A 26,622-nucleotide genomic window follows, 5' to 3' on the forward strand; every position below is an offset into this window, starting at 1 on the left:
ACATTATTGATGATAATGATGTAGTCAGTGCTGCAAAGCTGCAAACTCATTGACAAATGACTTAGAGAAGTTGGATTAGTGGTCAAAACAATGGATAGTTGACTTTAACCGAAAGAAAACAGTGAATGTAAATTTTTCCAGAAAAAATATTTCCCATCCCAATGTTTAATTTGGTGAAAATGGTCCAATGATCGAACCTTCAAACAATCACACACATTTAGGATTAAACTTTCAGTGTGATGCCAATTGGAAATCTCACACAGGGTTCAACACTAACATTTTTAGGCTTTAGTCCAGCCGGACTAGTGCTTCTTTACTTTTACTAGTCCGCACATGATTTTATGAGTCCGTCAAAAAAAAATCAATGTTTTGTAACAGTTAATTTAAAAATAAACATTGCAATGTACTTTTATACTTTTTGAAATAAACAAACATTTACGTAAAATGTTTTATTCCAAGATTTGTTGAAATCTCGCGATCAGGAACTATGATCGTATTCCCCATCTCGTCTGTTTTTCTCTATATACATTAAATCCAAAAGTCTGACATCTTTATGTGTCATACTTAATTATGATTGCTAAAATGTTTAATTTCAAACCAATCAGTCCTAAAATTAAGCGCGGAATTGACTCGGAATTACCCAACTTCCCGCCAAGAAGCTAGAAAGCTTAAAATACATGTGGGGTTTTCCAGTGAAAGTTGTGGAAAATAGAACATCGGTTATTTATTGATTTTTTTCCAGAAATTTTTATTAGTTCATTCGGACTAATAAGCCACAGATTTTATTAGTCCGAATGAAAATGTATTAGTCTGAAACTAACGGACTAACGTTAATGTCGAACCCTGTCTCATACAAACCATATATGTAAAAGCATTTAAACGTTTAAGCGTTTTACAGAAGATGATGTAAACATATGTAATTTTATTTATCAAATACACATTCATTGTATTTTATATAATTTATTTCCCACTTATTACATTTTCCCTCGAGATAATTTTTTTTCGTAAAACTGCATGGTAATCACTCACAACTTTTTTTCCTCTTCTTTTTTTCTGCTTAATTTCCAATCAATTTTTATGTTATTTAACTACAACCTATGGATGATATGAACCTGTGAACTATATTTTTGGTATTGTATAATTTAAATGAACCTTGTTTACCTGTGGGGAGGGCTTATATAGGCAGTGCCTGCTGCCCAATCCATTTATATTTCATTACATGATAAAATATGTTCAAATCACAGGAATCAAACTTCATAGTCAGGTCTGGTGAAACTTTAAGATAGTTCCAAATTCCAATTTATTTCTTTTCATTACAATATAAGAAGAACAACTTGCAGATTTAGATTTAATTTATTGCATTTGATTTATAAATAGATCAATTTCTGCCATGGCCACACAACGTGCTTTGGAAATCGTTGAACATTCCGACATGATTCGGTCTGCAGGTGACAAGCGACTCTACCGGGCAATGACATTGAAAAATGGAATGAAAGTAGTTCTTGTCAGTGACCCAGATACTGACAAATCCTCAGCAGCCTTAGATGTCCATGTTGGTAAGAATTTATCTGTTTCTGATCTGTCATTCCATCTAAATTACTAATTACTCTGACCTTTGTTATCTTGAAAAATGGAATTTTGAATTCCAGGGACATGCCAAAATTTAGCCACAGTCTTGACACAGTTATGAATTCAGTAATCAACTTTGATATCTAGTATATCAGGTCTCTCATTTTGCGATGTTCAAGATAACAACGTTTTATCATACAATATATTATAATGAAAATCAAGGGCCCCAGAAAGCATTTTAACACACAAAAGTACAATATACTAGCACAGTATAGTATATACATATAGATTTACAAGAACTTCACAGTGTTCCAGCTAGGGGAAAATAGAGGGGCACAGTGCACCACCCTCAAATCAGTGCGTTTTTTGTGCCCCCACAGGCATCCCTGTGTCCCCTGTTAGTGCCCCATATCACTCTGACTGCCCTTCTTTTCCCGGCCTCTTTAGAATAATTAGTGTGGTCAAAAGCAGATTACCCAAGGACAATAATCAATTCACATCCTGAACAATTACACGACAATTATGCAACAAAACTGGCATTATGGGACCTATATACTGTACAGGTGTCTGCTTCCAATTATAGGTGATTAGGTAATTACTTTGATCGCTTGATAGTTTGAATAGGGCTTAAGGTAGTATGGGATAACTCAACCTTATGACTATTTCTGTTTGAAGTATTGTTTTGATTTGCATGAGTGCTTATTATCAGGTCAAAAGTTTAAAAGAATACTCTGAAGCTATTTCAGTGCAAGTTCTTTCTAGTCCGCATTTTAGTTACAATAGACCAAAAAAATAAGTACATAAATTGACTAGGGACATTTAAAAAGCAAATCAAATATAAGATAGTTTAAACATCACTGCTTTTGAGCACTTTTAAGGTGGTATGGGATACCCTACAAAACATCTTCTACACATTTATTTACCCAAATTAGAGGGATTTGAAATACCCCAACCTTTCAGTATGTTAAATTGTAATTTTAATTTTTTTTTTTTTTTTATTTATTTATTTATTTTCATAACAAATACACAAATACACAAAAACTTTCGCACACCCTTTCATACATGTTGGAAAAGAAGAACTTAAGTACATACATATACACATACATATACATATGTATACACATACAATAGTTATTCAAGAGTAATATCAAAAATTAGACACATGAAATAGACATTTCCAATTGGACCATCTATTTTTGTAAAATGTATTTTCTGATAATTTCTCTTCTAAAGTATAGTAATTATATAAAAATCTCAAAATATCATTGAAAACAATACATGATTTTTTTCTGGATTGTTGAAATAAGTATTTCTTCACTAACAGAATTATCAAGTTTATAGCTATGTGATCCTTTTCAAAAATACCAAAAATAACATTTTTCACATCAAACTTAATTCTTTTACCAGACTTTTGAAAAATCCAATCTGACAATGCTAACCAAATCATAGAAACCTGTGGACAGTAAAAAAATAAATGTTTAATCGTTTCTGGTTCTAATTCACATAATGAACAAAGTGGAGAATTTTTAATTTTAGACATGTGTAAGTATTTATTAGTACCTAAAATTCTATGAATAATTCTATAATTGAACCATATCAGTCCTGAATCTTTAGTTAAGTATTTAAAGTTTGTATAAATATGTTTCCAATTCAAATCTGATTCTAACTTTAGATCAATAGCCCATTTGTTTTCACAGATAGGTCTGTGCTGTATTTTTGACATTAAATGATCATAAATAATTCTGGATCCTTTTTTATTCTGACAAAGAATTTTTAAAAATTCAGGTTGGTATGGTTTAATACAAATATTTTTTGACAATTGTTTAACATTTGGCCATGAATACAGAATTGCCTGCTTCAGTCCCTCATATGTTATAAATGGCATCTTAACTAAATAATCATTTGTGATACTTTCATAACTAATAAAATTGCCTTCTGTATCAAATAAGTCATGTACTATGTGGAACCCTTTCTCATACATTGTCTTATAAAATACATGTTTATTTTGAATCTTTATTTTATTATTATACCACAAGGGTTCACACAATATATCTAAATCATTAAAATCAAAACTTTCTAAAAATTCAGCAAAATAAAGCAAGGTTTCTTTCCAGAAAATATTTTGTATGATTTTTGCCCTTTGTTTACAATATTCAGATCCAACCTGACATAGCTTATTAATATTACTACCAGTAATTTCAGAAAAAATATTTATCCAGTTTGAATTATTTGTAAATATTCTTCTAATCCATGTTAATTTTAGGGATTTAATAAATGTTTCTATATTAGTCATCCTGCATCCACCACTTTCAGAATCCAACTGTAATGTTTTTCGAGATATTTTATCAATTTTATTTCCCCATATGAATTTATACAGAGCTTTTTCAAGTTGTTGTATCCACTGCACACTTGGTTTCGGAAGAGATATAAATAAATGTGTAAATTTTGATAAAAACAAACTTTTTACTACTGTTATTTTTCCTAAAGGTGAAATATTTCTTTTAGACCAATGATTTATTTCTTTCTGAATAAGTTTAAACTTATGGTCAAAATTAAGCTCTTCCATTTTTTTAAGATTTGTAGTATATGTTATGCCTAAAATAGTAAATGGTTCAGTTGTCCATTTTAATCCTGTATCACTATATAAAGTATTTTCTGTATTAATTTTAGAGCCAATCCAGATTGCTTTTGTTTTTGAAATATTAGGTTTTAATCCTGAGAATTTTGAAAATTGAAAAAGAAGATCAAGTGCACTTTTTAAACTCTTTTCTGATCCATCCAAAAAAAGAACTGTGTCATCTGCATATTGTAATAAACAGACTTTTTCCTTCCCTATTTTAATGCCTTTGATATTTTTATTTTGTCGTATCATATGTCCTAAAATTTCTACACAAAGATTAAATAAGTAAGGAGATACCGGGTCACCCTGACGACATCCCCTGCCAATTTCAAAAAATTTTGAAAAGATACCATTTTGAATAACACATAATTTAGCTTTATTATATAGTACTGAAACCCATTTAATAAGGTCAGGGCCAAAATTGAAAAATTGCAAAGTATTGTACATAAATTTCCATGATATGGAGTCAAATGCTTTTTCGAAATCTATAAGTAATATCATACCAGGAATATGGTTTTCATATGTGGCATTAATTACATCATATATCATTCGTGTATTTTCTCCAATAAATCTATCTCTAAGAAAACCCTTTTGATTATCATGAATTAAATAGTCAAGAACGTTTTTAATCCTATTTGCTATACATGATGAAGCAATTTTATATGTTGTATTAAGAAGAGATATTGGACGCAATTTATTTAAAATTATTTTAATGAGAAATAAAAAATGATGTTTTTCTTATATAATTCTTTTTTCAAAAGCTTAATATTATAGGCAGAAATTTAGTAATATAAAGTGTATATAAAAACAAAAATGACAAGAAATATTTTAATATTTTTTTCATTTTCAACAAAAAATAAGTGTATAAAACTGGGAAATTTCATTTCTTGAAAACAGACAGATAACATTTCATGAAAGTCTACAATTAGAATGTATCTTACTATGTTAGCAAAGTGAACTAAACAAATTGAAAATATATATATAAATGGAAAATATAAGATGCATTTAAAATTTTTTGAATTAAAAGATCTGAATGGAATAGTTATCCTTCTTTATTTTCCAAGGCTTGAAAAAACCTTGGTGCTATTTCAGAAATGATGAGCATTTTTTTCCAAACTTAAAAAAAAATCGCCTTTGTTGCAGTGGTAGTTTTCAACTTTGAACTGTTTTGAAAATAGTGCATGGACAATAGCTTTCCAAGACGTGTCTTGTTCAGAGCAATTGCATTCACCTAAAAGTTTTGGGACTTAGTATGTACAACAGCTATCTGATTTGTGACCAAACAGTTACTTCTTGAACTAAATAACAACGAAGACTAGCTCTGGTTAACGTGATAATCGATTGGTCATAATTCAGCACAATATGAAGTAATCGTACTTATCCATGCCTCACCGCACACAAGTTGCTATACTGTTACTCAAACAATTGAAATAGAGCTTTTGCTCTTGGATAAGTGTAATTACTTCACATTATGCTGAATCATGACCAAACAATTATCACGTTAACCAGAGATGGTCTTCTTTGTTATTTAATTAGTTCAAAAGCATGCAACTGTTTGGTCACAAATCAGCTAGCTGTTGTACACAGTTCCAAAACTTTTTGAGGAAAGCAATTGCTCTAAATGAGACATGTCTTGGAAAGCGATTGCCCATGCACTGTTTTCAGAACAGTTCAAAGTTGAAAACTATTACTGAAAAAAGTGCATTTCTTTTTAAGTTTGGGGAAAAAATGCTCATCATTTCTGTTTTCAAGAAATGAAGTTTTCCCAGTTTTTTACGCTTTTTTAGCTCACCTGAGCTGAAAGCTCAAGTGAGCTTTTCTGATCACCCGTTGTCCGTCGTCCATCCGTCTGTTCGTCCGTCCGTCTGTCCGTCCGTCTGTAAACTTTTCACATTTTCAACTTCTTCTCAAGAACCACTTGGCCAATTTTAACCAAACTTGGTACAAAGTATCCTTGGTTGAAGGGGAGTGTAAATTGTTAAAATAAAGGGCCAAGTCCCCTTACAAGGGGAGATAATCAAGAAAAGACAAAAATAGGGTGGGGTCATTAAAAAATCTTCTTCTCAAGAACCACTGGGCCAGAAAAACTGAAACTTATGTGGAAGCATCCTGGGATAGTGTAGATTCTAAATTGTTAAAATCATGACCCCCGGGGGTAGGGCGGGGCCACAATAGGGAATCGAAGTTTTACATTGAAATACATAAGAAAAATCTTAAAAAATCTTCTTCTCAAGAACCACTGGGCCAGAAAAGCTGAAACTTATGTGAAAGCATCCTGGAGAAGTGTAAATTCTAAATTGTTCAAATCATGACCCCCGGGGGTAGGGCGGGGCCACAATAGGGAATCGAAGTTTTACATTGAAATATGTAGGAAAAATCTTTAAAAATCTTCTTCTCAAGAACCACTGGGCCAGAAAAGCTGAAACTTATATGGAAGCATCCTGGGGTAGTGTAGAATCTAAATTGTTCAAATCATGACCCCCGGGGGTAGGGCGGGGCCACAATAGGGAATCGAAGTTTTACATTGAAATATATAGGAAAAATCTTAAAAAATCTTCTTCTCAAGAACCACTGGGCCAGAAAAGCTGAAACTTATACGGAAATATCCTGGGGTAGTGTAGATTTTAAATTGTTCAAATCATGACCCCCGGGGGTAGGGCGGGGCCATAATAGGGAATCCAAGTTTTGCATTGAAATATATTAGAAAAATCTTTAAAAATCTTCTTCTCAAGAACCACTGGGCCAGAAAAGCTGAAACTTATATGGAAACATCCTGGGGTAGTGTAGATTCTAAATTGTTCAAATCATGACCCCCGGGGGTAGGGCGGGGCCACAATAGGGAATCCAAGTTTTACATTGAAATATATAAGAAAAATCTTTAAAAATCTTCTTCTCAAGAACCACTGGGCCAAAAAACCTGAAACTTATATGGAAGCATCCTGCGTAGTGTAGATTCTAAATTGTTAAAATCATGACCCCCGGGGGTAGGGCGGGGCCACAATAGGGAATCGAAGTTTTACATTGAAATATATAAGAAAAATCTTAAAAAATCTTCTTCTCAAGAACCACTGGGCCAGAAAACCTGAAACTTATATGGAAGCATCCTGGGAAGTGTAGATTCTAAATTGTTCAGATCGTGACCCCCAGGGGTAGGGCGGGGCCACAATAGGGAATCGAAGTTTTACATTGAAATATATAGGAAAAATCTTAAAAAATCTTCTTCTCAAGAACCACTGGGCCAGAAAAGCTGAAACTTATATGGAAGCATCCTGGGGTAGTGTACATTATAAATTGTTCAAATCATGACCCCCGGGGGTAGGGCGGGGCCATAATAGGGAATCCAAGTTTTACATTGAAATATATAAGAAAAATCTTAAAAAATCTTCTTCTCAAGAACCACTGGGCCAGAAAAGCTGAAACTTATATGGAAACATCCTGGGGTAGTGTAGAATCTAAATTGTTCAAATCATGACCCCCAGGAGTAGGGCGGGGCCACAATTGGTATATTAAAAGGGGGAATCTGGTAAAGAACAGCATGGCCAAAGTTACTCAGGTGAGCGATGTGGCCCATGGGCCTCTTGTTTTTGTTTGTTTGTTGAAATTTAAACAAAAATCCAAGACTTAATTATTTCTTGTCATTTTTGTTTTTATTTACACTTTATATTAGTAAACTTTCTAATTATAATATTAAGCTTTTGAAAAAAGAATTACATAGGAAAAAATCATTTTTGTATTTCTCATTAAAATAATTTTAAAAAATATTAAAATTACAAATTAACATAACAAAGGGTGGGATTATTTCAAATCTTCCTATTTCAGGTAAATAGATATGTAGGAAAAGTTTCATTTGGTATCCCATACCACCTTAAATATACTTCTGAGAATGTCCAAGCTATCTCTTTTGATATTAAATAGCTGAGTTTGTCTGAAAGTGTTCTAAAAATAAATCATGAAAAGAAAGTAGTGTTTATTTAACATTGACCTTCAATTCTATTTATAAGTTGTTGACGTTTAATTTTTAAATACCACAGAAACAAGTATAAATATTCAATTATTTTCTCCGTAATTATGATTTTTGACACTTTAGAAGGTATTCTAAAAGATCACAAATAATATGTTACTGTGTTCCATTTAATTTACAGAAGTTTAAAATCTTAATTAAATTAATTAATTAATGATCTGCCACCAACATGACCACTATGATATAACAAACAAAAAAGATATTGGCTTTAGTTTAAAAGTTTAATACTAGTATGTCACTATGACTTACAACTACTGTATCTTTATTTATACATTTGCCAAAAATTAACAGATTCAATTTCTTAACTTCCAAGTACATGTTGATCTACATGTTCACTACTGCAATAATGTGAGAGACCAGCTAGTTTATATGAATTATGGTGCTACTATTGAAAATAGGAAATAGAAAAAGACTGGAAAAAAGAAAGAATAGAAACATTAATCCTATCATTTTTTTAAAATTCTTTTTAAGAAGTTTAGATACTAGCTATAGATAAGTGTATGTTTATATATCTTTCCAATTAATAAGGGTAAATAATAAAATTTGAAGGAGTTCATTATTATAAGGTTAATGTAATGAGAAACATCTATGCATCAAAAACTCACAACAAATGGTAAGTTGTGAAGAAGTGCCCTTTTCTTGCACCCCTCCATTTTCAGAGCCTAGCTGGAACACTGGCTTCAGTATCATATTAAAAATGCCATACATGATGTGATTATGCATTTTAAGAATCATTTCCATTCTAGGTTTCATGAAAGACCCTAAAGATCTACCAGGTCTGGCTCACTTTTGTGAACATATGCTGTTTCTTGGAACAAAAAAGGTAATATGTCAAAGGAAGACAGGTTTGGTTTTTTTAAAAAATTAAATTTGGCTTGATATTTCCCTTAAAATAAATGTAAAAAAATTCAACTCAATTTTTATATTGAAAGAAAAAAAAAGAAAATGTCAGATCTGCTTCATGACAATGTTGACATGATGATCGTATTAAAGCTTGATAATCTGAAGAATGTTATTATGTGACCCAGGCAGATGTTCATTAATTATCATCATCTTTTTTTTTCAGTATGAAGAGGAGAATGCATATAACAAGGTATGTTTTCTATTGTCATTATAAAAAAAAACCCTGACCAATCTGTAATATAATCTCATAGAAAAAACAGATTCAAACTGTGTCACAAAGTCAGGTATTTTATCATGTTCATATAATGCTCAGATCTATGGATTTTTTTCTTTTAGTTTTTGAGTGAACATGGAGGGATGTCAAATGCTTATACTTCATCAGAGAACACAAATTATTTCTTTGATATCAGGCCAGAAAACTTACCAGGGGCTTTAGACAGGTAATTGCAAATTAATACTATTCTTTAAAATTGCAGTTTAGTGACTTTCTTTGAAAGTTGATAGATACACCTAATGTATACATGTTTTGTGAGGAAAATCTATGTATCTTTAAAATGAAATGATAGCTATGTAATATATAAACCATGTTCTTGTCTTATTTTTCCAGATTTGCTCAGTTTTTCTTGTGCCCATTGTTTACACCCTCTGCCACAGACAGAGAAGTAAATGCTGTAAACTCAGAGAATGACAAGAATTTACAGCAAGATCCCTGGAGGTTCAACATGTTGGACAGGTCCCTGGGTAATCCAGATCACGATTACACCAAGTATGGGACAGGTAAGTGGGACTGAGGTTTGTTTTCGATATACAGTTGAACTTCTTATCTCAAGCTCTGATGTCTCGAATGTCATTGATATCTGAAAGTTGGAAGCCCCATCTACTTTTTCTCTATGTATTTTAACCTCAGTAACTCGAATACCCATATATCTCAAAAAGTTTTTTTTTTTTGGTTCAATCAAGTTTGACATAATAAGTTTGAGACATCAAAGTGATGCCCATTCAGATTTCCACATTTCCTTGATTTTATATTTTCAGATTATACTCCTGTATGAAAACTGAGTGAAAAACTTGCTAACCCTGAAAGCTTATCTTTTTGAATTATAATTGTTTTAACTAAAATCTCATAAAAAATGCAGAATGGAATTTTGTACATTGATTATTCTAAGATTTGCTGTGTGTGTTTTGTCTGAAGTTGTGAGTTCATGGTTTAAAGTTTTTAAAATTCTTTTAATCCTCAGGTAACAAGGACACTCTGGATACCATTCCAAAATCCAAGGGACTGAACACCAGAGATGAGCTTCTGAAGTTTCATTCACAGTATTATTCCTCCAACATCATGTCACTGGCTGTGTTAGGAAAAGGTATTTAAACATTATGTACAACAGCATGAAATACTAAAATTTAGAACACATAGAATTCTGGTGTTCTAATTATTCAGGAGATTTCAGTGATATATACAATTTTCAAGTAAGATTTACAGTTGAAATTGGTATCTTGAACACATATATCTCAAATACAATTGAAGTGTTGAAGTAATTGAGAAGTCCTAACCATGAATTTCTCAATTACCCCACCTCTGTTGATTTTTCGATGAAATCCTGGCTTACGATTGGTTGAAGTCTGTCACGTGAAGGGGGTGTATTACTTATACCTAGTCGCTTGAAAATCAATACATTGTCGATACGGAGTTATCGTTCTTTTGTAACGTTCGAACAACTCGAGTTCACGCGATTTGCCGAGTGTCTGTTGACAATGTTACAGTTAACTAATGTAAGTAACGAAGATGGAACCTTTTTCTCTCTTTACTGAAAGTCTTCAAAACTGTCAGTACGTTATTACAGCACGAAACACTCGCAAAAAAACATTACATCACGCAACGTGACGTCATAATAGGCATTGTATGAGTGATATATTGTGAGAAAAACAATTTTACAAACCACAGACAATGCATAAATATTTTATCGGTGGGGTAAATTCGTTACATAGTTTTGTAGTGACAGGGTACGGGATGATACCTGGTTAGTAAATTCCATACCTGGCTCAGCTTCGCCTCGCCAGGTATGAAATTTACTAACCAGGTATCATCCCGTACCCTGTCACTAAAAAACAATGTAACTAATAGTATACCCTCTATATCTTGAACCGTCGGATATCTCAAAGTTTTTTCTTGGTCCAATCGAGTTCGAGATAACAAGGTTTGACTGTATATGTATTATTTTCTTTTCCAGAAGTATTTGGGAACATTTCATATTGATTGTAACATCATATTGACATTGAATTTTCCATTTACTTACTTGCCTGTGTGTAATCATTATTTTTTGCATTCAGTGTGCAATGTTCATTTACTTCATTTTGATGTGTTAAGTTTATGAAATATGTTTAAGTTTTGCTTACACATCCAACATTTTAACAGAGTTTTTATTCTTACTGAGGTCTTTTAGAGATGTGCACTGTACAAGAATTAATTTTTTCTTTTTGCAGAAAAAATTTACCAGCTTTTGTGTAAAAGGAAAATAATTTTTAGCTCACCTCAACGAAGTTGGGGGAGCTTATGTAATACCCTCGGCGTTGGCGTCCCAGGTTAAGGTTTTTGGAGCAGTTTTCTTTTCTTTTGGATCTGACCTAAATTTTTCTGATGAGTGACCAGGTTAAAGTTTTTGGAGCAGATCTCATTTCCAAGTAACTATAAGCCCTATATTGACCAAACTTGCATGGATGATACATCTAAGGATGTACACTACTGGACTTGCTTCGGATGCTGGATCTGACGTACATTTTCTGGATGAGTAACCGGTTAATGTTTTTGGAGCAGATCTCATTTCCAAGTAACTATAAGGCCTATCTGAACCAAACTTGCATGGATGATGCATCAAGGGACGGACAATCTCAAAACTTGCTTTGGATCCTGTATTTGACATTACATTTTCTGGATGTGTGACTAGTTTTAAGTTTTCAGATAAGTCAATTCCCAAGTAACTGCAAGCCCTATCAGACCAAAATTGCATAAATGTTGCATCTAGGGATGCACACTCCTAGATTATTAGTTTTGTGTGGGACTTAGCCTTACTTAAAGACAACATTCATTGAGGTGAGCTCTGTAATCTCTGATTACTTATGTTTTAATTAAGATAAGACATTATAGTTACAAATTTTTCTTTTCAGAATCTTTGGATGAATTATCAGAGATGGTATTGCCTCTGTTTGACCCTGTCGCTAATAAATCAGTCGAAATTCCTTCCTGGAAGGAGGGTCCCTATGGTCCAGAGCACGTCAAGGTCGGTATATACACAAAGTCAAAGTTTTCCCTTAGGACGTTTTACAAGGTTGATAAGCTTAAATATACCATTGCTTCATTAATACAAAAATAAATAAATATATATATATATATATATATATATATATATATATATATATATATATATATATATATATATATATATATATATATATATATTTTAAATTTTTAAAAACAATTTTGAAGAGAAAAATGTCTTTGAAAGTTAAAAGGAATATGAAGCATTATTAATGGTCATGTCATTTTGTAGAAAATCTGTTATGCTGTGCCAGTGAAGGATTTGAGGAACCTCTCTGTCTCATGGACCATTCCTGATCTGTCAGATTACTATGCTTCAAATGTAAGAGTTAAAGCAATCTGAGCTTCTGAGTAATAATCTTTGTTGTTTTTGAAGTCTTTCATGAGTATTATATGATTATTTCAAATAAAACCAATTAAAACATCAAATTAAGATGATACCAATTTTGATATTAAAATTTTTCTAGCCGGGACATATATTGGGCCATTTGATAGGGCATGAAGGAAAGGGAAGTCTGTTGTCAGAGCTCAAACAAAAAGGTCAGACATTAATCAGATTTATCAAACTGAGCTGTTTGATAGTCAGTAAAATGTGATATTTTCATTTTATTGTTCATCATCAATTTCATTTAAATATTTATTATTATTATTATCTGTTCAATTTCTTTAATTAAACTCTTTTTTCCAAAGAACTGCAGCTTTACTTTTATTTGTTTTAACTAACACATACTATTTATAGGTTGGGTGAATTCCCTCTGTGATTTAAGTAATATACAGATACTATTTATAGGTTGGGTGTATTCCCTCTGTGATTTAGCTAACATACAGATACTATTTATAGGTTGGGTGAATTCCCTCTGTGATTTAACTAATATACTGATACTATTTATAGGATGGGTGAATTCCCTCTGTGATTTAACTAATATACTGATACTATTTATAGGTTGGGTGTATTCCCTCTGTGATTTAGCTAACATACAGATACTATTTATAGGTTGGGTGAATTCCCTCTGTGATTTAACTAATATACTGATACTATTTATAGGTTGGGTGAATTCCCTCTGTGGAGGTCAGACAGATGGAGCCAATGGTTTTATGTTCTTCAGGATTGATTTTGATTTGTCTGAAGAAGGGTTAGGTCTGTATCACAATTACTTCACATGCCTACAGTTTGTTATGTATGGAGGAAAACTGCCTTGTCTGAGAAAGACATTACAATCTAAAATTAAAAAAAAAAACTATCATTTTTTCTTTAAACCAAATTGAATACTTGTACTTGAGGCAGAAGTACACATGCAGATGATGGAAATTATCTTGCAGATGAATGAGTTTAAATCTCAATATTTCAAACTGTCGAATATTAATTAAACAGGGAGATCTATGTACATGTACATTGTACATGTACATGTACATTGTACATGTATATATTACTGTTCAAAACATCAAAGTTGAAACTTGATTTAATAAGGTGCATGCAAGTCTGTCTAACTAACTTCAACATACCCCTGGTATTTGACATGTCCCTGGTATTTGACATTTCTCTGGTATTTGGCATAAACCTGGTATTTAACATATCCTAGGTATTTTATATACCTGGTTTTTGACATAGCCTTGGTATTGATTCTACTTGACATATCCCTGATTTTTGACATGTCCTTGGTATTTGACATATCCCTGGTATTTTATGTATTCCTAGTATTTGACATATCTTTTATATTTGACAAACCCTTTGTGTCTGACATATCATTAGTATTTGACATATTCCTGGTATTTTACATATCTCTGGTATTTGACATATTCCTGGTATTTTACATATCTCTGGTATTTGACATACTCCTGGTATTTTACATATCTCTGGTATTTGACATATTCTTGGTATTTTACAAATCTCTGGTATTTGACATATTCGTGATATTTGGCATATACCTATTGTTTGACATATACCTGGTATTTGACATATCCCTGATATTGGACATATCCCTAGGCCTGGTATTTGACACTACATTGGTATTTGACATATACCAAGTATTTTACAAATCTGTGGTTTTTGACATATCCTAGGTATATAACATAACATTGGTATTTGGCATATCCCTGATATTAGACATATACTTGGTATTTGACATATCCCAGATATTAGACATATCCTGGTATTTGACTTTTACCTAGTATTTACATATCCCTGGCATTTGACATTTCCCTGGTATTTGACATATCCCTGGCATTTGAAATTTCCCTGGTATTTGACATATCCTTGATATTTGACGTATACCTGGTATTAACATATCTCTGGTATTTGACACATCCCTGGTATTTGACATATCAATGTTGAGATACTGATGCTTTACTGTACTTAATTGTTTGAGAATTTTTTTGGTTGTCATAAATGTATATTCTGTATTTAGAGCATGTGGATGACATTCTGCTGAAGATGTTCCAGTACATTGAAATGCTGAGGAAAGAAGGCCCACAGGAATGGGTGTACAAGGAGTGTCAACAGCTCTCAGATATGATTTTCAAGTTCAAGGACAAAGAAATGCCCATCAATTACACATCCTTCTTAGCACGTAGAACACAGGTAAGAATAAAAAATGAGGTCAGGTTTGAACAAAGACGTGAAATTTAGCTTGGTACTTACTTACTTAGTCCTCTCCGCCCAGCAGGGGCATAGGGCCTTGAGAGCACATCTCCATTTGTTTGAGTAATCTTCTTGTAATTTTTTTTTTCAGAAATACCCCCTCCCTGAGGTTCTGAGTGGCTCTTATCTGTTGACCGAATACAGACCTGACCTTATCACCATGGTGCTGGATAAACTGGTTCCCGAAACCATGAGGTTGGTATTCTGAGTTGACTTGACTGATAACAAATCACCACAATTATTTAAAAACAATTTATTGAATTTTAATTGCAATGATATGATTTCATTTTCTCTTAGGATTGGAGTGGTTGCTAAGAAGTTTGCTGATGTAGTTGACCAGAAGGAGAAGTGGTATGGCACTGACTATAAGGTAGAGGACATTCCTGAGGAGAAAATTCAGGTATGCCTTCTGTGAGGTGAGAAAAAATGTTATCCCTTTTGTCAGGTGAAAAAATTAAGGTATGCCTTCTGTCAGGTGAGAACATTCAGGTATGTCTTATGTCAGATGAGAAAATTCAGGTATGTCTTATGTCAGGTGAGAAAATTAAGTATGCCTTCTGTCTGATGAAAAAATTAAGGTATGCCTTCTGTCAAGTGAGAAAATTAAGGTATGCCCTCTGTCAGGTGAGAACATTCAGGTATGTCTTAAGTCAGATGAGAAAATTCAGGTATGCCTTCTGTCAGGTGAGAAAGTTAAGGTATGCCTTCTATCAGGTGAGAACATTCAGATATGTCGTATGTCGGATGAGAAAATTAAGGCATGCCTTCTGTCAGGTGTGAAAATTAAAGTACATATGTATGTGTTCTGTCAGGTGAGAAAATTAAGGTATGCCTTCTTTTGAGTCAGAAAGTTATGGTAAGCTTTCTGTCAGGTGATAAAATTAAGGTTCGCCTTTTGTCAGGTGATAAAATTAAGGTATGTCTTCTGTCAGTTGAGAAAATTAAAGTACATGTATGTGTTCTGTCAGTCGAGAAAATTAAGGTATGCCTTCTGTTGGGTCGGAAAATTATGGTATGCCTTCTGTCAGGTGAGAACATTAAGGTATACCTTCCGTCATTTGAGAAAATTAAGGTATGCCTTCTGTCAGGTAAGAACATATAGGTATGTCTTATGTCAGGTGAGAAAATTAAGGTATGCTCTTCTTAAAGAAATAACCTTGAATTTGCCAAAATATCTTGATGTTTTGATTATCTTGATCACAAATAGAAAATACATGTATGTATATAATGGAAAGGGAGGGGATAGGGTATAATTTTGTGAAGTCCCTCGCTCTGACTTGGGATGGGTCAGAACATCAGTCCAGATTTTGCAGAATTGTTAGTCCTATCTGAAGAGCAATAATTTTTGTTTTTCATTTAATTTATGTAATGTTCTGATGTGAGAAATTTTAGATAAAAATCGAAATATTTCCATATCTTTTGTATTCAACAGAAATGGAAGAATTGTGGATTAGGCGAAAATCTTCATTTGCCACCTAGAAATGAGTTCATCCCCACAAATTTTGATCTTGTACCAAGAGAAAAAGATGTAAGTTAAAAAATGACCGGTATGTCAGATTAACTCATCAGTGGATTATTACCAAACATCTGTGCTGTAGACAGATGACTGCTCAGGTCAAAAGTGTTACCAATATACCTCAAAGATTTAATCAATTTCTTACAGTGTTCTCATTTGCCAGAGATGGTTAAAGAAACTGGCCTGACAAGGCTATGGTTTAGACAGGACGACAAATTCCTACTGCCCAAAGCTTGTATGAGCTTTGACATATCAAGGTAAAATCCTGAATTTTTTTCTCCTCTGTTTCTTCAGGTAAAAGTACAATGATGAAAAAGCATTTTTTCAAACATTAAAAAGATCAAGAAAAAACTATTTTTTGTGTATACATCATACTTGTTTTTTGGTTTTTGTTTTTTTTTAATTGCTCTTTCCCTTTCAATATTACATAAATAGTACTGTATCTAATAGTGCTTATGTTGTTCTTTTCCTAGTTTGTAAATTTTCAAACACCATTTTCCTCATTTTCAGCTTTTGAACTAGAAATAGGTATTTTCCAAAGTTATTTATTGTGTATTTCAGTCCTATTGCATACATTGATCCACTACACGCAAACATGTCAACATTGTTCACGGAGCTCTTCAAGGATGCCCTCAATGAGTACGCCTATGATGCTGAACTCGCAGGATTAAGTTACGACCTAATGAGTACAATCTGGGGCATGGTGGTAAGTGTTAAGAGGCAAACTTACGAGTACAGTCTGGGGCATGTTGGTAATTAATTACTGACTTATAAGTTATATCTAGACTTGGTGGTAAGACCTATAAGCACAGGGACGTGGTGGTAGGACTTATAAATAGAATCTACCATTGTGTAATATATAAGTCACAGGCTTGTAAGATGAGTTTGGGCATGATGGTAAGAGTTAAGAAACAAATTATGAGTACAATATTGGACATGAGGCTAAGAGTTAAGTAACATGTTTATAATTTATGTTCAGGGCATGGAGATAAAGATTTAGGATAAGACTCATTAGCTTAATATGGGATATGGTAAGAAATAAAGTAACAGATTTATGAGTGAAGTCGGGGCATGGTAATAAGAATTACATGTAAGTGGAAGACTTATTTGTACTGTCTTGGGTGAGATGCTAAGAATTCAGACTTTGAACATGATCCTGGGCATGATCTTGAGAATTAAGACACAGATATTTAACATTTGAAAGAATTAAGTTACAAGTAAGTACAATTTGAGGAGGGGTAATGAGAATTGCAAGATGTGGTGGTAATATTTGAGTGTAATTATTATTATTAAACGAATTTGAGTAATTCGGTTATTGAGTTACAAACAAATTGCAAAATTTCCAAATGCAATCTGCAGCATGAGGAAAATCAGTTTTTATGTTTTAGTGTAACATACAAGAAATGGTGTGCAGAAAATGAAACATGATAGTGTCTATTAACATGAAATATAAAGTATGACTTAAAAAAAAGAAAACAGTTTAACACTGGTGTTAACATGGCTTCAGAAAACGTCACAAACAAATAAACAATATTGTATTCCATTTCAGCTTCAAGTTAAAGGTTACCATGAAAAACAGCCCATTCTTCTGAGGAAAATCTTGGAGAAACTCACTGACTTCAAAGTGGATCCAAAGAGATTTGAAATTCATAAAGAAATGGTAAAGTTGTACAAGTAGTTGAAAGAAATAATTATTAGGGCCCCGCAAGGATATGCGGGTGCCCTATAGTAATCACTCTGTCTGTCTGTCTGTCCGTCTGTCATTCTTCCGTCCACAAATTTTCTGTTTTTTTCTAATAACTGTTTTTAGGGTTGACCAATTAACTTCAAATTTGGTATGTTGGTTGAATAGGCAGTAAGACATATTTTGATGCTAAGTTTTGTTCTCTATGTCATCCGGTTTGGAGCTGGGGTGGTGGGGTAGATTCCTTAACTTTATATAAGAGTGAATGGGCAAAGAGAGATAACTGCTGAGAATGTTCCTATTGTAAACTAGGAAAGGCTGCAATGAATCTCTTGGGATTAATTAACTTTCCTCTTGAAGAAAATCTAAAGCATTTATCTTTATCTCCCACATTGAGATTAATTAACACCTCTGTCTGCAAATGAAGTTTGTTTTGAAGTTAAGGTCGATTCTGAATGATGTTTACATTCTCTGAAATGTGGATTTAAATAATGTTCATACTTTATTTTGTATTTTGGTAAAATACACAATGAGTTATGATTTTATTGAATTCTAAAAACAAGATATAGATAAAGATATCTTTTTTATTATTTTTTTTTTCTGCCTATTGTAAATTCAAGCATACTATTTATTTTAACAGGTATTCAGATAATAACCTCATTCTATCATTGCTGAAAAAGTTCTTATTGTAAACTTTAAAAGAAAAGGTTGAGAGAGCAGTATAATTAATCCCCTGGGTTTGATTATCTTGCTGCTTGCAGACAATTTTAGTGGTTATCTTTCTGTCACTTTAAGTTTGATTAACACCTTTATCTGCAACTGATGTTTGTTTTGAAGTTAAGGTCAAGCCTTGGTGATATTTGCATTCACTGAAGGCTTGCATTTTAGAAAACACATGCTTCATTCTTCTTTAAATATACATTTAATTTCGTTATTATAGATATGATGTTTTTTACTGCGTTATGTAAATAGAAGGAAACTATTTACAGGTTGTTGGATATTTAGCAAATGCTGTTACTTATTCTTCTTTATATATTTTTAAATTTTTGTAATCAAGTATAATTCTCATCCCCTAATCTGCACCCTTATATTTCTACCCCTTGGCGGGGCCCTTGCTGACTGGTCAGATTTCTAGTTACCTTAGAAATTGATGAAATCCCAGATATCTGAGTCATTATGATAGGCAGTATGTGCACACAGCTAAGGTTAAAGTTCACATAGTGTTCATTTGCATTTAAGGTTAAAGTACACATAGTGCACATTTGCATTTAAGGTTACAGTTCACATAGTGCACATTTGCATTTAAGGTTAAAGTTATATTCAGTTTCCTTAAGAAAGATGTAGATGACCTTGAACAAGTATTTGGAGAACATGTGACCTTAACTCTGCACACTTGTATCTTTTCCCCAGTATATAAGAGGGCTTCGTAATTTCTTTGCTGAGGAACCATATCAACACTCTGTCTACTACACCAATAATCTGATGGCTGAGGTTCAGTGGACCAAGGCTGAGCTACTGCAGTCTGCCGAAGGTAAAATTAGGTCACAAGAGATTGCCTCAAAAGTACTGTACACATGTACTGTATTTATCTTGGAAGTGCATTTTAAAGTACTGTTTTGTATCTTCATGTATCTTGGTGATTTCAAATTAAGATTTGCCCATTTGAGAGTTTTTTTTTTTGGTTTACTTTTAATAAGACAATATCATCGTACTTTCAGAATTTTTTAAAACTCCAATTTCTTTACAGAATATATTAACATTCCTCTCTACTTTAATTTATGTGACATTTTCCATTAATGTGAAAATATATAATGGTGTAATGAAATCAAAAAGAGCACACACTGTAATCATATTTTCATTTTTCTTTCAACCGTATTGTACTTTTTTTCTTTCTTAAATCTTGAAATTATTTTTCTACAAATTTAAAATAATAACAATTTTGCAGATGTCACAGTAGAAAAATTGCAGGCTTTCATACCTGAGCTGTTGTCCCAGTTATTCATTGAAGGCTTAATCTATGGCAATGTGACAAAGCAGGTCAGTCAAGCAGAGAGACCTCTAAAAGTATAGTATATGTATTACAATGTATAGGAAGATGATGATGATATATTTAGTGTGGTTGATGAAATAATGAATACTGTTCACAGGGAAATTTTCACTCCTATTTTGTATTTGCCCCTTTTGCCCTGGTTGCAAATGAGCAAATGTAAAATGGGGGCAAATTTAAAGAAGATAGTTAAATTCTTAACACAACTTTAGGTAAATTTAAAATGGGACACAATCCTTTGCAATTGTGAAAGGGTGAAAATAACACAGGATGAATATAACCCTGTATACAGTATCACACAATGTACAATAAGTAAATCTAATTTTTACTATTTTGATTACATATTTAATCCTTCAAAGGCATATTGAGATCTTTTAAATTATTCTCTTAATGAGTCATAATTAAGTCAGTTTATATCTAAATTATTTGCAATATTTTACTTTTTTCTTGAATTTTTTTTATGGATGTTAAAAATATTGACAACTGTAGATGTTACAATATTTTAATACATGAAATTGTTACATTTATGATGTTGGGTATTTGAAACGTATTAGTAAAATTTGATTGTAGCAAGCCAAAGACATCATAGATATGACAGAGAATATTCTCTCAGAAAAGTGTGGAACCAGGGAGCTGTTACCAAGTCAATACAAGCGATACAGAGAGGTGCAGATTCCAGATGGTCAGTATTCTGTGTCAAAGCTTGAACATGGATGATGGTGTGAGATATTTAAATGAAATTAAAAAAAAAAACAGTTGAATAAGAGAACAAAGGAATTGAGAATTCTGATTTAATCTTCTGCATGTAGATTAACTTGACAGTTTGGGATAATTTTTCTTTTGTAGTGAAATACAGTAAATGAATGATTTGTTATTATTTACATTATACATGTACATGTCTCTTTGTAGGCTGTTATTACTTGTACCAGACAGACAACAAAGTGCACAAGAGCAGCTCAATAGCCATTTATTATCAGTGTGGCATGCAGGACACCCTCCCCAATATGTTACTGGAGTTACTGGTACAGATTGTGGGGGAACCCTGCTTCAACATCCTCAGAACAAAGGAACAGTTAGGTAGGAGTGATTAGCTACAATGGCTGTAAAATTCCATAACTAAAGAATCACGAAATAAATAAATGAAAACCAGAAATGCTTTCTCTTTCAGTTACAGTCACAGATTGGATCTTTATCAAAATCGAAATTTATTTTCATGCAATCAGTACAATGAAAATTTTCAAATTTTGGGCAAGAAAATGTAAATTGAAAACTGTAGAAATTGTTAAAAGAGTGTTACATATTATAGTGATAACTTTGCATATGCATCATCAGAAACAAAAACTGTATTTTTGTACACTCCTTTTACTCCTGAACAGATTTACCAGGTATAGCATTTCTGATAATTGTTAAGGAGGATGTGTGATCAACAAAGTACCCAAGAGATTCATCTAGAAATGTAAAATATGATTTTTCTAGCCATATTTAGTAAAGAAAAAAACATTCAAGCTGCAATATTTAACAAAATTTCTGATATTTATACCGCCGCTTCAATAGTGGGAGTATATAGTGATGGGGGTGTCCATCTGTCCTTCCATTATACTGGGTACTTGGAGGCAGCCTTCTTAAGTTTAAAACCTAAGGCAGATTGAAAAGGCAAAGAGGTAGTAAATTCCCACCAAAGCATTACTTCTGCTCGAGTATACATAAGTGACAGCTTATAGAAATGACCAGAAAGAACACTGTTGAAGATTTATTGCAGCACAGAGCATGGTCAAACCTGCAAATTTAACTTCCTTGTTAGAAAAGAATGTTTTTTTTAATTATACCACTAACACATCTAATCCCTTGTTGAAGTGTTGGTTGACCTAAACTGTAAATAAATGTTTCACTCTGTATTGAATTTTGTACAATGGATTACACTGTCTTTAAGATAATAATGATCTTTTTTGTATTTTTCAGGTTACATTGTGTTCAGTGGTGTACGAAGAGCTCGTGGAGTCCAAGGTCTACGAGTTATAATTCAGTCAGACAGACCACCGCAGTATGTGGATGACCGAGTGGAAGCTTTTCTACACCACATGGATGTAAGTTTTTCTATTTACTTTCCTTTAAACCTCTCATGGAATTTATAAATTTAGAGTCGCCATAGGGAGTTTTTATTGTTGAGGAATATATATATGCTTGCTTATTTACGTATTTAAAATTTAGCAAAAATAGCTAAAAATTGACCCACTAAAATATGAATACAACCAGCATCGAGGAGGTTAATATTTCTTTTCATCATTGTTTACTAGGACAATTCTCTTTCAAAATATCTTTAGGAAACTTTATTTTTTTAATAGTCTGTCATCCAGGAAATGAGTCAGGAGGAATATGACAAACACGTCAATGCCCTAGTCACTAAGAGAATGGACAAACCAAAGAAGATCAATGGACAGAACTCTAAATACTGGTCTGAGATACTGTCCAACACTTACAACTTTGACAGAGGTATAGATTTCATATAAATCAGAACTTTGACAGAGGTATAGATTTCACATATTTCCTTGATTTTATATTTGACATTTGGGGGATATTTTGATTTTTAGCTTACCTAAGTTATACGTTCAAAAGAGCATTTGTGATCACCAGTATTGTTTGTCTTGTCTATTTGTCTGTCTGTCTGTAAACTTCACATATTTTCAACTGAGAACCAGGGCCAAATTGGACTTAACATACCACAAAGCATCCATAGGTGAAGCAGTTTGGATTGTATATTTACACTTACTAGATAAACTGAATGTAGTAGTGTGAGAGGTTCTACAGGAGTACATGTATAGTATAGGAGTAATTTTTTTTTACCCGAAAGTAAGGTGCATAGGTGTCTTCTAATCAACACAGTTAATAACACCTTCTGGACAATTTTGATACTCAGCACAGCTAGGGCTTCTGAAAATATCTGTTTATGCTTACTCCTTACTTGTCAATAAAATATTACAATGTAAATAGATCTTCAACTCTACTGCACGCTAGCCGTGTGTTTTTATGAATACATTTTAAATGGGAGTGTTCTGGATGAATCTTACTATTAAGTGAAACAGGAGGACATTGTTTGCCTTATGGGTGTTTCATCTTGAAATTCCATAAAATTTACCTTTCCCAGAAAAAGATAAAAACATTGAGCAACATAAATTCTTGTTGAGTGGACTCTGTCAGCAATGAGAAGACTTTGTTTTAATACAGTTGAACTTGCTTATAAGGACCTCAGTTAAAAAGAAATCCTGTTTATAAGGAATAATTTGAATTTCCTTTGCCATTACCCTGTATAGTTAATCTTTGAAGAAATTATAGTGAAAAAAAAAAACAGAAATGGGGCATAAGGAATTCTTTGATATGATCACAAATGAACTGAAAATTTTCTCTGTAATTATTGTTAATCTCGTTGCCAAAATTTGTATTTATTGCAACATGTAAAATATGATTTTTCAAAAATTTTATATCATAATACACGTGTACATACATATATTTCTAATAGCTAAATTTTATTGTTTGTGGTATAGAGTATATCAAATGCATTAGAAATGGAGAGTGTACATTAATTTATTCATTTAAATACATGTATATATGAACTCTAAAATATTCCTAAAAATTTCTTTAAAAAAATCTTCAAAGCTACATAATGTTAAATAAATGTATAGTAAGAAACCTTGGCTATAAGGAACTAAATCAAAGTGTCACAAATTCAGTGACTGCCTATCAGCATGCTTTGCTCTACCAGCTCTCGCTTTTCATTGATTCTGTTATTTCACTTTTCAGTTAATTGTATCCTGTTTGTTTTCAGCTTTGTACTATATTGATTTGTTTTAAGTAGTATACTTTATATTTGTTTTCAGCTGTATAGTAGTCTTTTCTTTTTTCTGTTGTATTCTATTTTTTTCAGTTGTGTACTTGTTTATTTTCTGTTGCAGATGACATTGAGGTTGCATGTCTGAAGACAATCAAGAAAGACAGCCTCATGAAGTTTTTCAAGGTACTGTACAGAGAACATTTCAAACAACTAAAAAAAAAATCTTTTTTGTTGTTGTGGAAAAGTTTGGGCAGATGTTGAACTTTTGTTGTTTGTTTTTTAATTAAACTTCACATTTACTGGCAATCTTGAAGAAATATTTACTTAACACACACATATTAAAGTGAAATCACTTCATCATTTACACTATTTAATACGACCCAACTGAAATTCAAAAAAGTAGCACAAAACATTCCAGCTGCAATGTATTTGTATGAATGTGTTACATTTCTTTCTGTCAAAGTAATTGTATGCCTGTGTTGTAGGATTTCATAGCTGTAGATGCTCCACACAGACACAAGCTCAGCATTCACATTTTACCAGCCAATGAAGGACTCGGTACAGATGAACCAAATACTAATGACAATGGAATTGACCTTTTGCCTGTACCCCCAAATCTACCCAAGGTAATATGAAAATTATTTCATATTAATCAATAGAAACCGTTGTAATTTTGTAAAACACTGTAGGGAAATGTACTTACGTATTAAATAGGATTAAGAAAAAAGGAAATACAAAGATGGCCAGAGGAAAAGGATTTTTTTTTTGTATTAGCACAAAGCAATTGTTGATGGTAATAAACACTATATACTGTAAAAATTTTGATTCTGACAGTATTTGGAAGTTGCCTGAAATTAAATTGATGAGTTTTCTTGGTTTGCAGGGAAGATTTCATAGCTAACAAATCAAGTTTACATCTTTGTGTTTAATTAAGGAATAACTGTCTAATTTTTTGGATTCATGATGTGATCAATCGAGTGGCTTGCGTGATAATTTGCATAAACACCTTTGGTGTTTATGCATAAAATTATCACGCAAGCCAATCGATTGATTGTCGTCATGAATCCAAAAAATCTGACAGTTATTCCTTATATTTACATGCTCCTGATTCTGCAAATTCCTGTGCTAATAGCCCCGCTTCTTTATTTGTCCCGCCCCGCACATGATTTTTTTTTAACCGCGCCTATCGATGAACCAGTAGATTTATGTAGAAATAAAGTATTTTTACAATTTGTAATTTTATCTCGGACAAAGATATTGGAAATGTAAATATTAAAAAATATCATAATTATCATATTTTAAGATTTTTTATGTGAAATGTTCATGTTCACACTTAAAAATTAGCACTTTTTTTTCATTTATTATTCACACACACCTGTTTTTAAGTTTGATTTATTTATGTCTTTCTCTTGCAGCCCACTATTGTGGATGATATTTCAGATTTCAAGAGACACCTTGGGTTGTATCCCCTCCCTAAACCATTCATAGACATCAGAAGAGCCAGATCAAAACTATAAAGAGTAGAGGACTGTCAATACCGTACCAAGTCTTTCTTCATTTTAATCTATCAATTCCTGTTTTAATTGTAGAACATGGATACTTTTCCTAACATTTCTTGTTTTTTAATCGTATATCATGTTGCAGTGATCCGTAGTTTAGCATGCATGACAGATTATATCTGATGATTCTTATTGATTATTAAGTACTGATTTCATTTTAACTCAGTGTATATATGCAGGATAAGCGATATTGAGCATACAACAAGATTATGTTCAAATACATAAAATGGATGATTTTAATAGCATGTAAACTTTTTTATATATCAAAAAATTTTGAAAGATGATAAAAACCCTTTTAAGTATTATCAGTGGGCATTTTTATGTGTATAAGAATTAACTAATTGTGTTTCTTGTTAGTAACGAAACTGGTATTGGTGTAAAATAATGCTTTAGTGATAGAACATTTCTTGTATTCTGAATTTTAATGAAATACATAGTTTAGTAATATATACATTTCATGTCTTCTGAATTTTAATGAAATACAATGTACAAGTATGTATTATCACACCCCTTATTAAGCATATGGAATTTATTTTTTTGTGTGTGCATGTGTTGTAAATGGCACAATTCCAATACTAAAAAATGTCGAGATTTTGTGTGGGGTATATTCTTGCATTGCTGATGTTTATCTCAGGTTTACAGTTTTAAGAATGTGATATCAATTCTATATATGCGGAATGTCTCTCTATGAGTATTTAGTGAAAAATATAATACCCTGGCCCCCTTGCATATATTATTTAGGTTTTAGGTTTATGCACATTTATTAATCTTTTTTCACCTATTATGTAATTTAGAGTACTAGTCTCCGTAATCATGAATCATTGATTGATGTACATGTATATAATAATGAAACTACTGGTATGTACAACAAATTTTATTTTCTTCTCTGTATGTAAATAAAATAGCAATGGAAGTGTGCTTGTGTG

At 32.4% G+C, this 26,622-nt stretch overlaps 1 protein-coding gene across 1 annotated transcript in view; it reads left to right on the forward strand.

The window, feature by feature from the left end:
- LOC133202812 (insulin-degrading enzyme-like) overlaps window positions 1–26,614 on the forward strand; it is a 29,127-nt gene extending 2,513 nt beyond the window's left edge. Inside the window, exons 2-27 of the mRNA XM_061338690.1 lie at window positions 1,378–1,556; window positions 8,957–9,033; window positions 9,277–9,303; window positions 9,450–9,553; window positions 9,721–9,890; window positions 10,352–10,474; window positions 12,276–12,388; window positions 12,659–12,748; window positions 12,894–12,966; window positions 13,472–13,564; window positions 14,832–15,004; window positions 15,156–15,259; window positions 15,362–15,464; window positions 16,497–16,592; window positions 16,728–16,837; window positions 17,142–17,286; window positions 18,130–18,240; window positions 19,675–19,795; window positions 20,210–20,301; window positions 20,882–20,993; window positions 21,221–21,388; window positions 22,271–22,395; window positions 22,654–22,801; window positions 24,259–24,320; window positions 24,623–24,763; window positions 25,553–26,614. Coding sequence (XP_061194674.1) covers window positions 1,378–1,556; window positions 8,957–9,033; window positions 9,277–9,303; window positions 9,450–9,553; window positions 9,721–9,890; window positions 10,352–10,474; window positions 12,276–12,388; window positions 12,659–12,748; window positions 12,894–12,966; window positions 13,472–13,564; window positions 14,832–15,004; window positions 15,156–15,259; window positions 15,362–15,464; window positions 16,497–16,592; window positions 16,728–16,837; window positions 17,142–17,286; window positions 18,130–18,240; window positions 19,675–19,795; window positions 20,210–20,301; window positions 20,882–20,993; window positions 21,221–21,388; window positions 22,271–22,395; window positions 22,654–22,801; window positions 24,259–24,320; window positions 24,623–24,763; window positions 25,553–25,654 — 2,962 coding nt within the window. The 3' untranslated portion in view covers window positions 25,655–26,614. The remainder of the gene's footprint in view (window positions 1–1,377; window positions 1,557–8,956; window positions 9,034–9,276; window positions 9,304–9,449; window positions 9,554–9,720; window positions 9,891–10,351; window positions 10,475–12,275; window positions 12,389–12,658; window positions 12,749–12,893; window positions 12,967–13,471; window positions 13,565–14,831; window positions 15,005–15,155; window positions 15,260–15,361; window positions 15,465–16,496; window positions 16,593–16,727; window positions 16,838–17,141; window positions 17,287–18,129; window positions 18,241–19,674; window positions 19,796–20,209; window positions 20,302–20,881; window positions 20,994–21,220; window positions 21,389–22,270; window positions 22,396–22,653; window positions 22,802–24,258; window positions 24,321–24,622; window positions 24,764–25,552) is intronic.
- Window positions 26,615–26,622: the final 8 nt, after the last annotated feature.

This window comes from Saccostrea echinata, unplaced genomic scaffold (genome assembly GCF_033153115.1).
Source record: "Saccostrea echinata isolate AGI-Se365-2 ecotype Australia unplaced genomic scaffold, CSIRO_AGI_Sech_v1 ptg000047l, whole genome shotgun sequence".
NCBI classification, from domain to species: domain Eukaryota; kingdom Metazoa; phylum Mollusca; class Bivalvia; order Ostreida; family Ostreidae; genus Saccostrea; species Saccostrea echinata.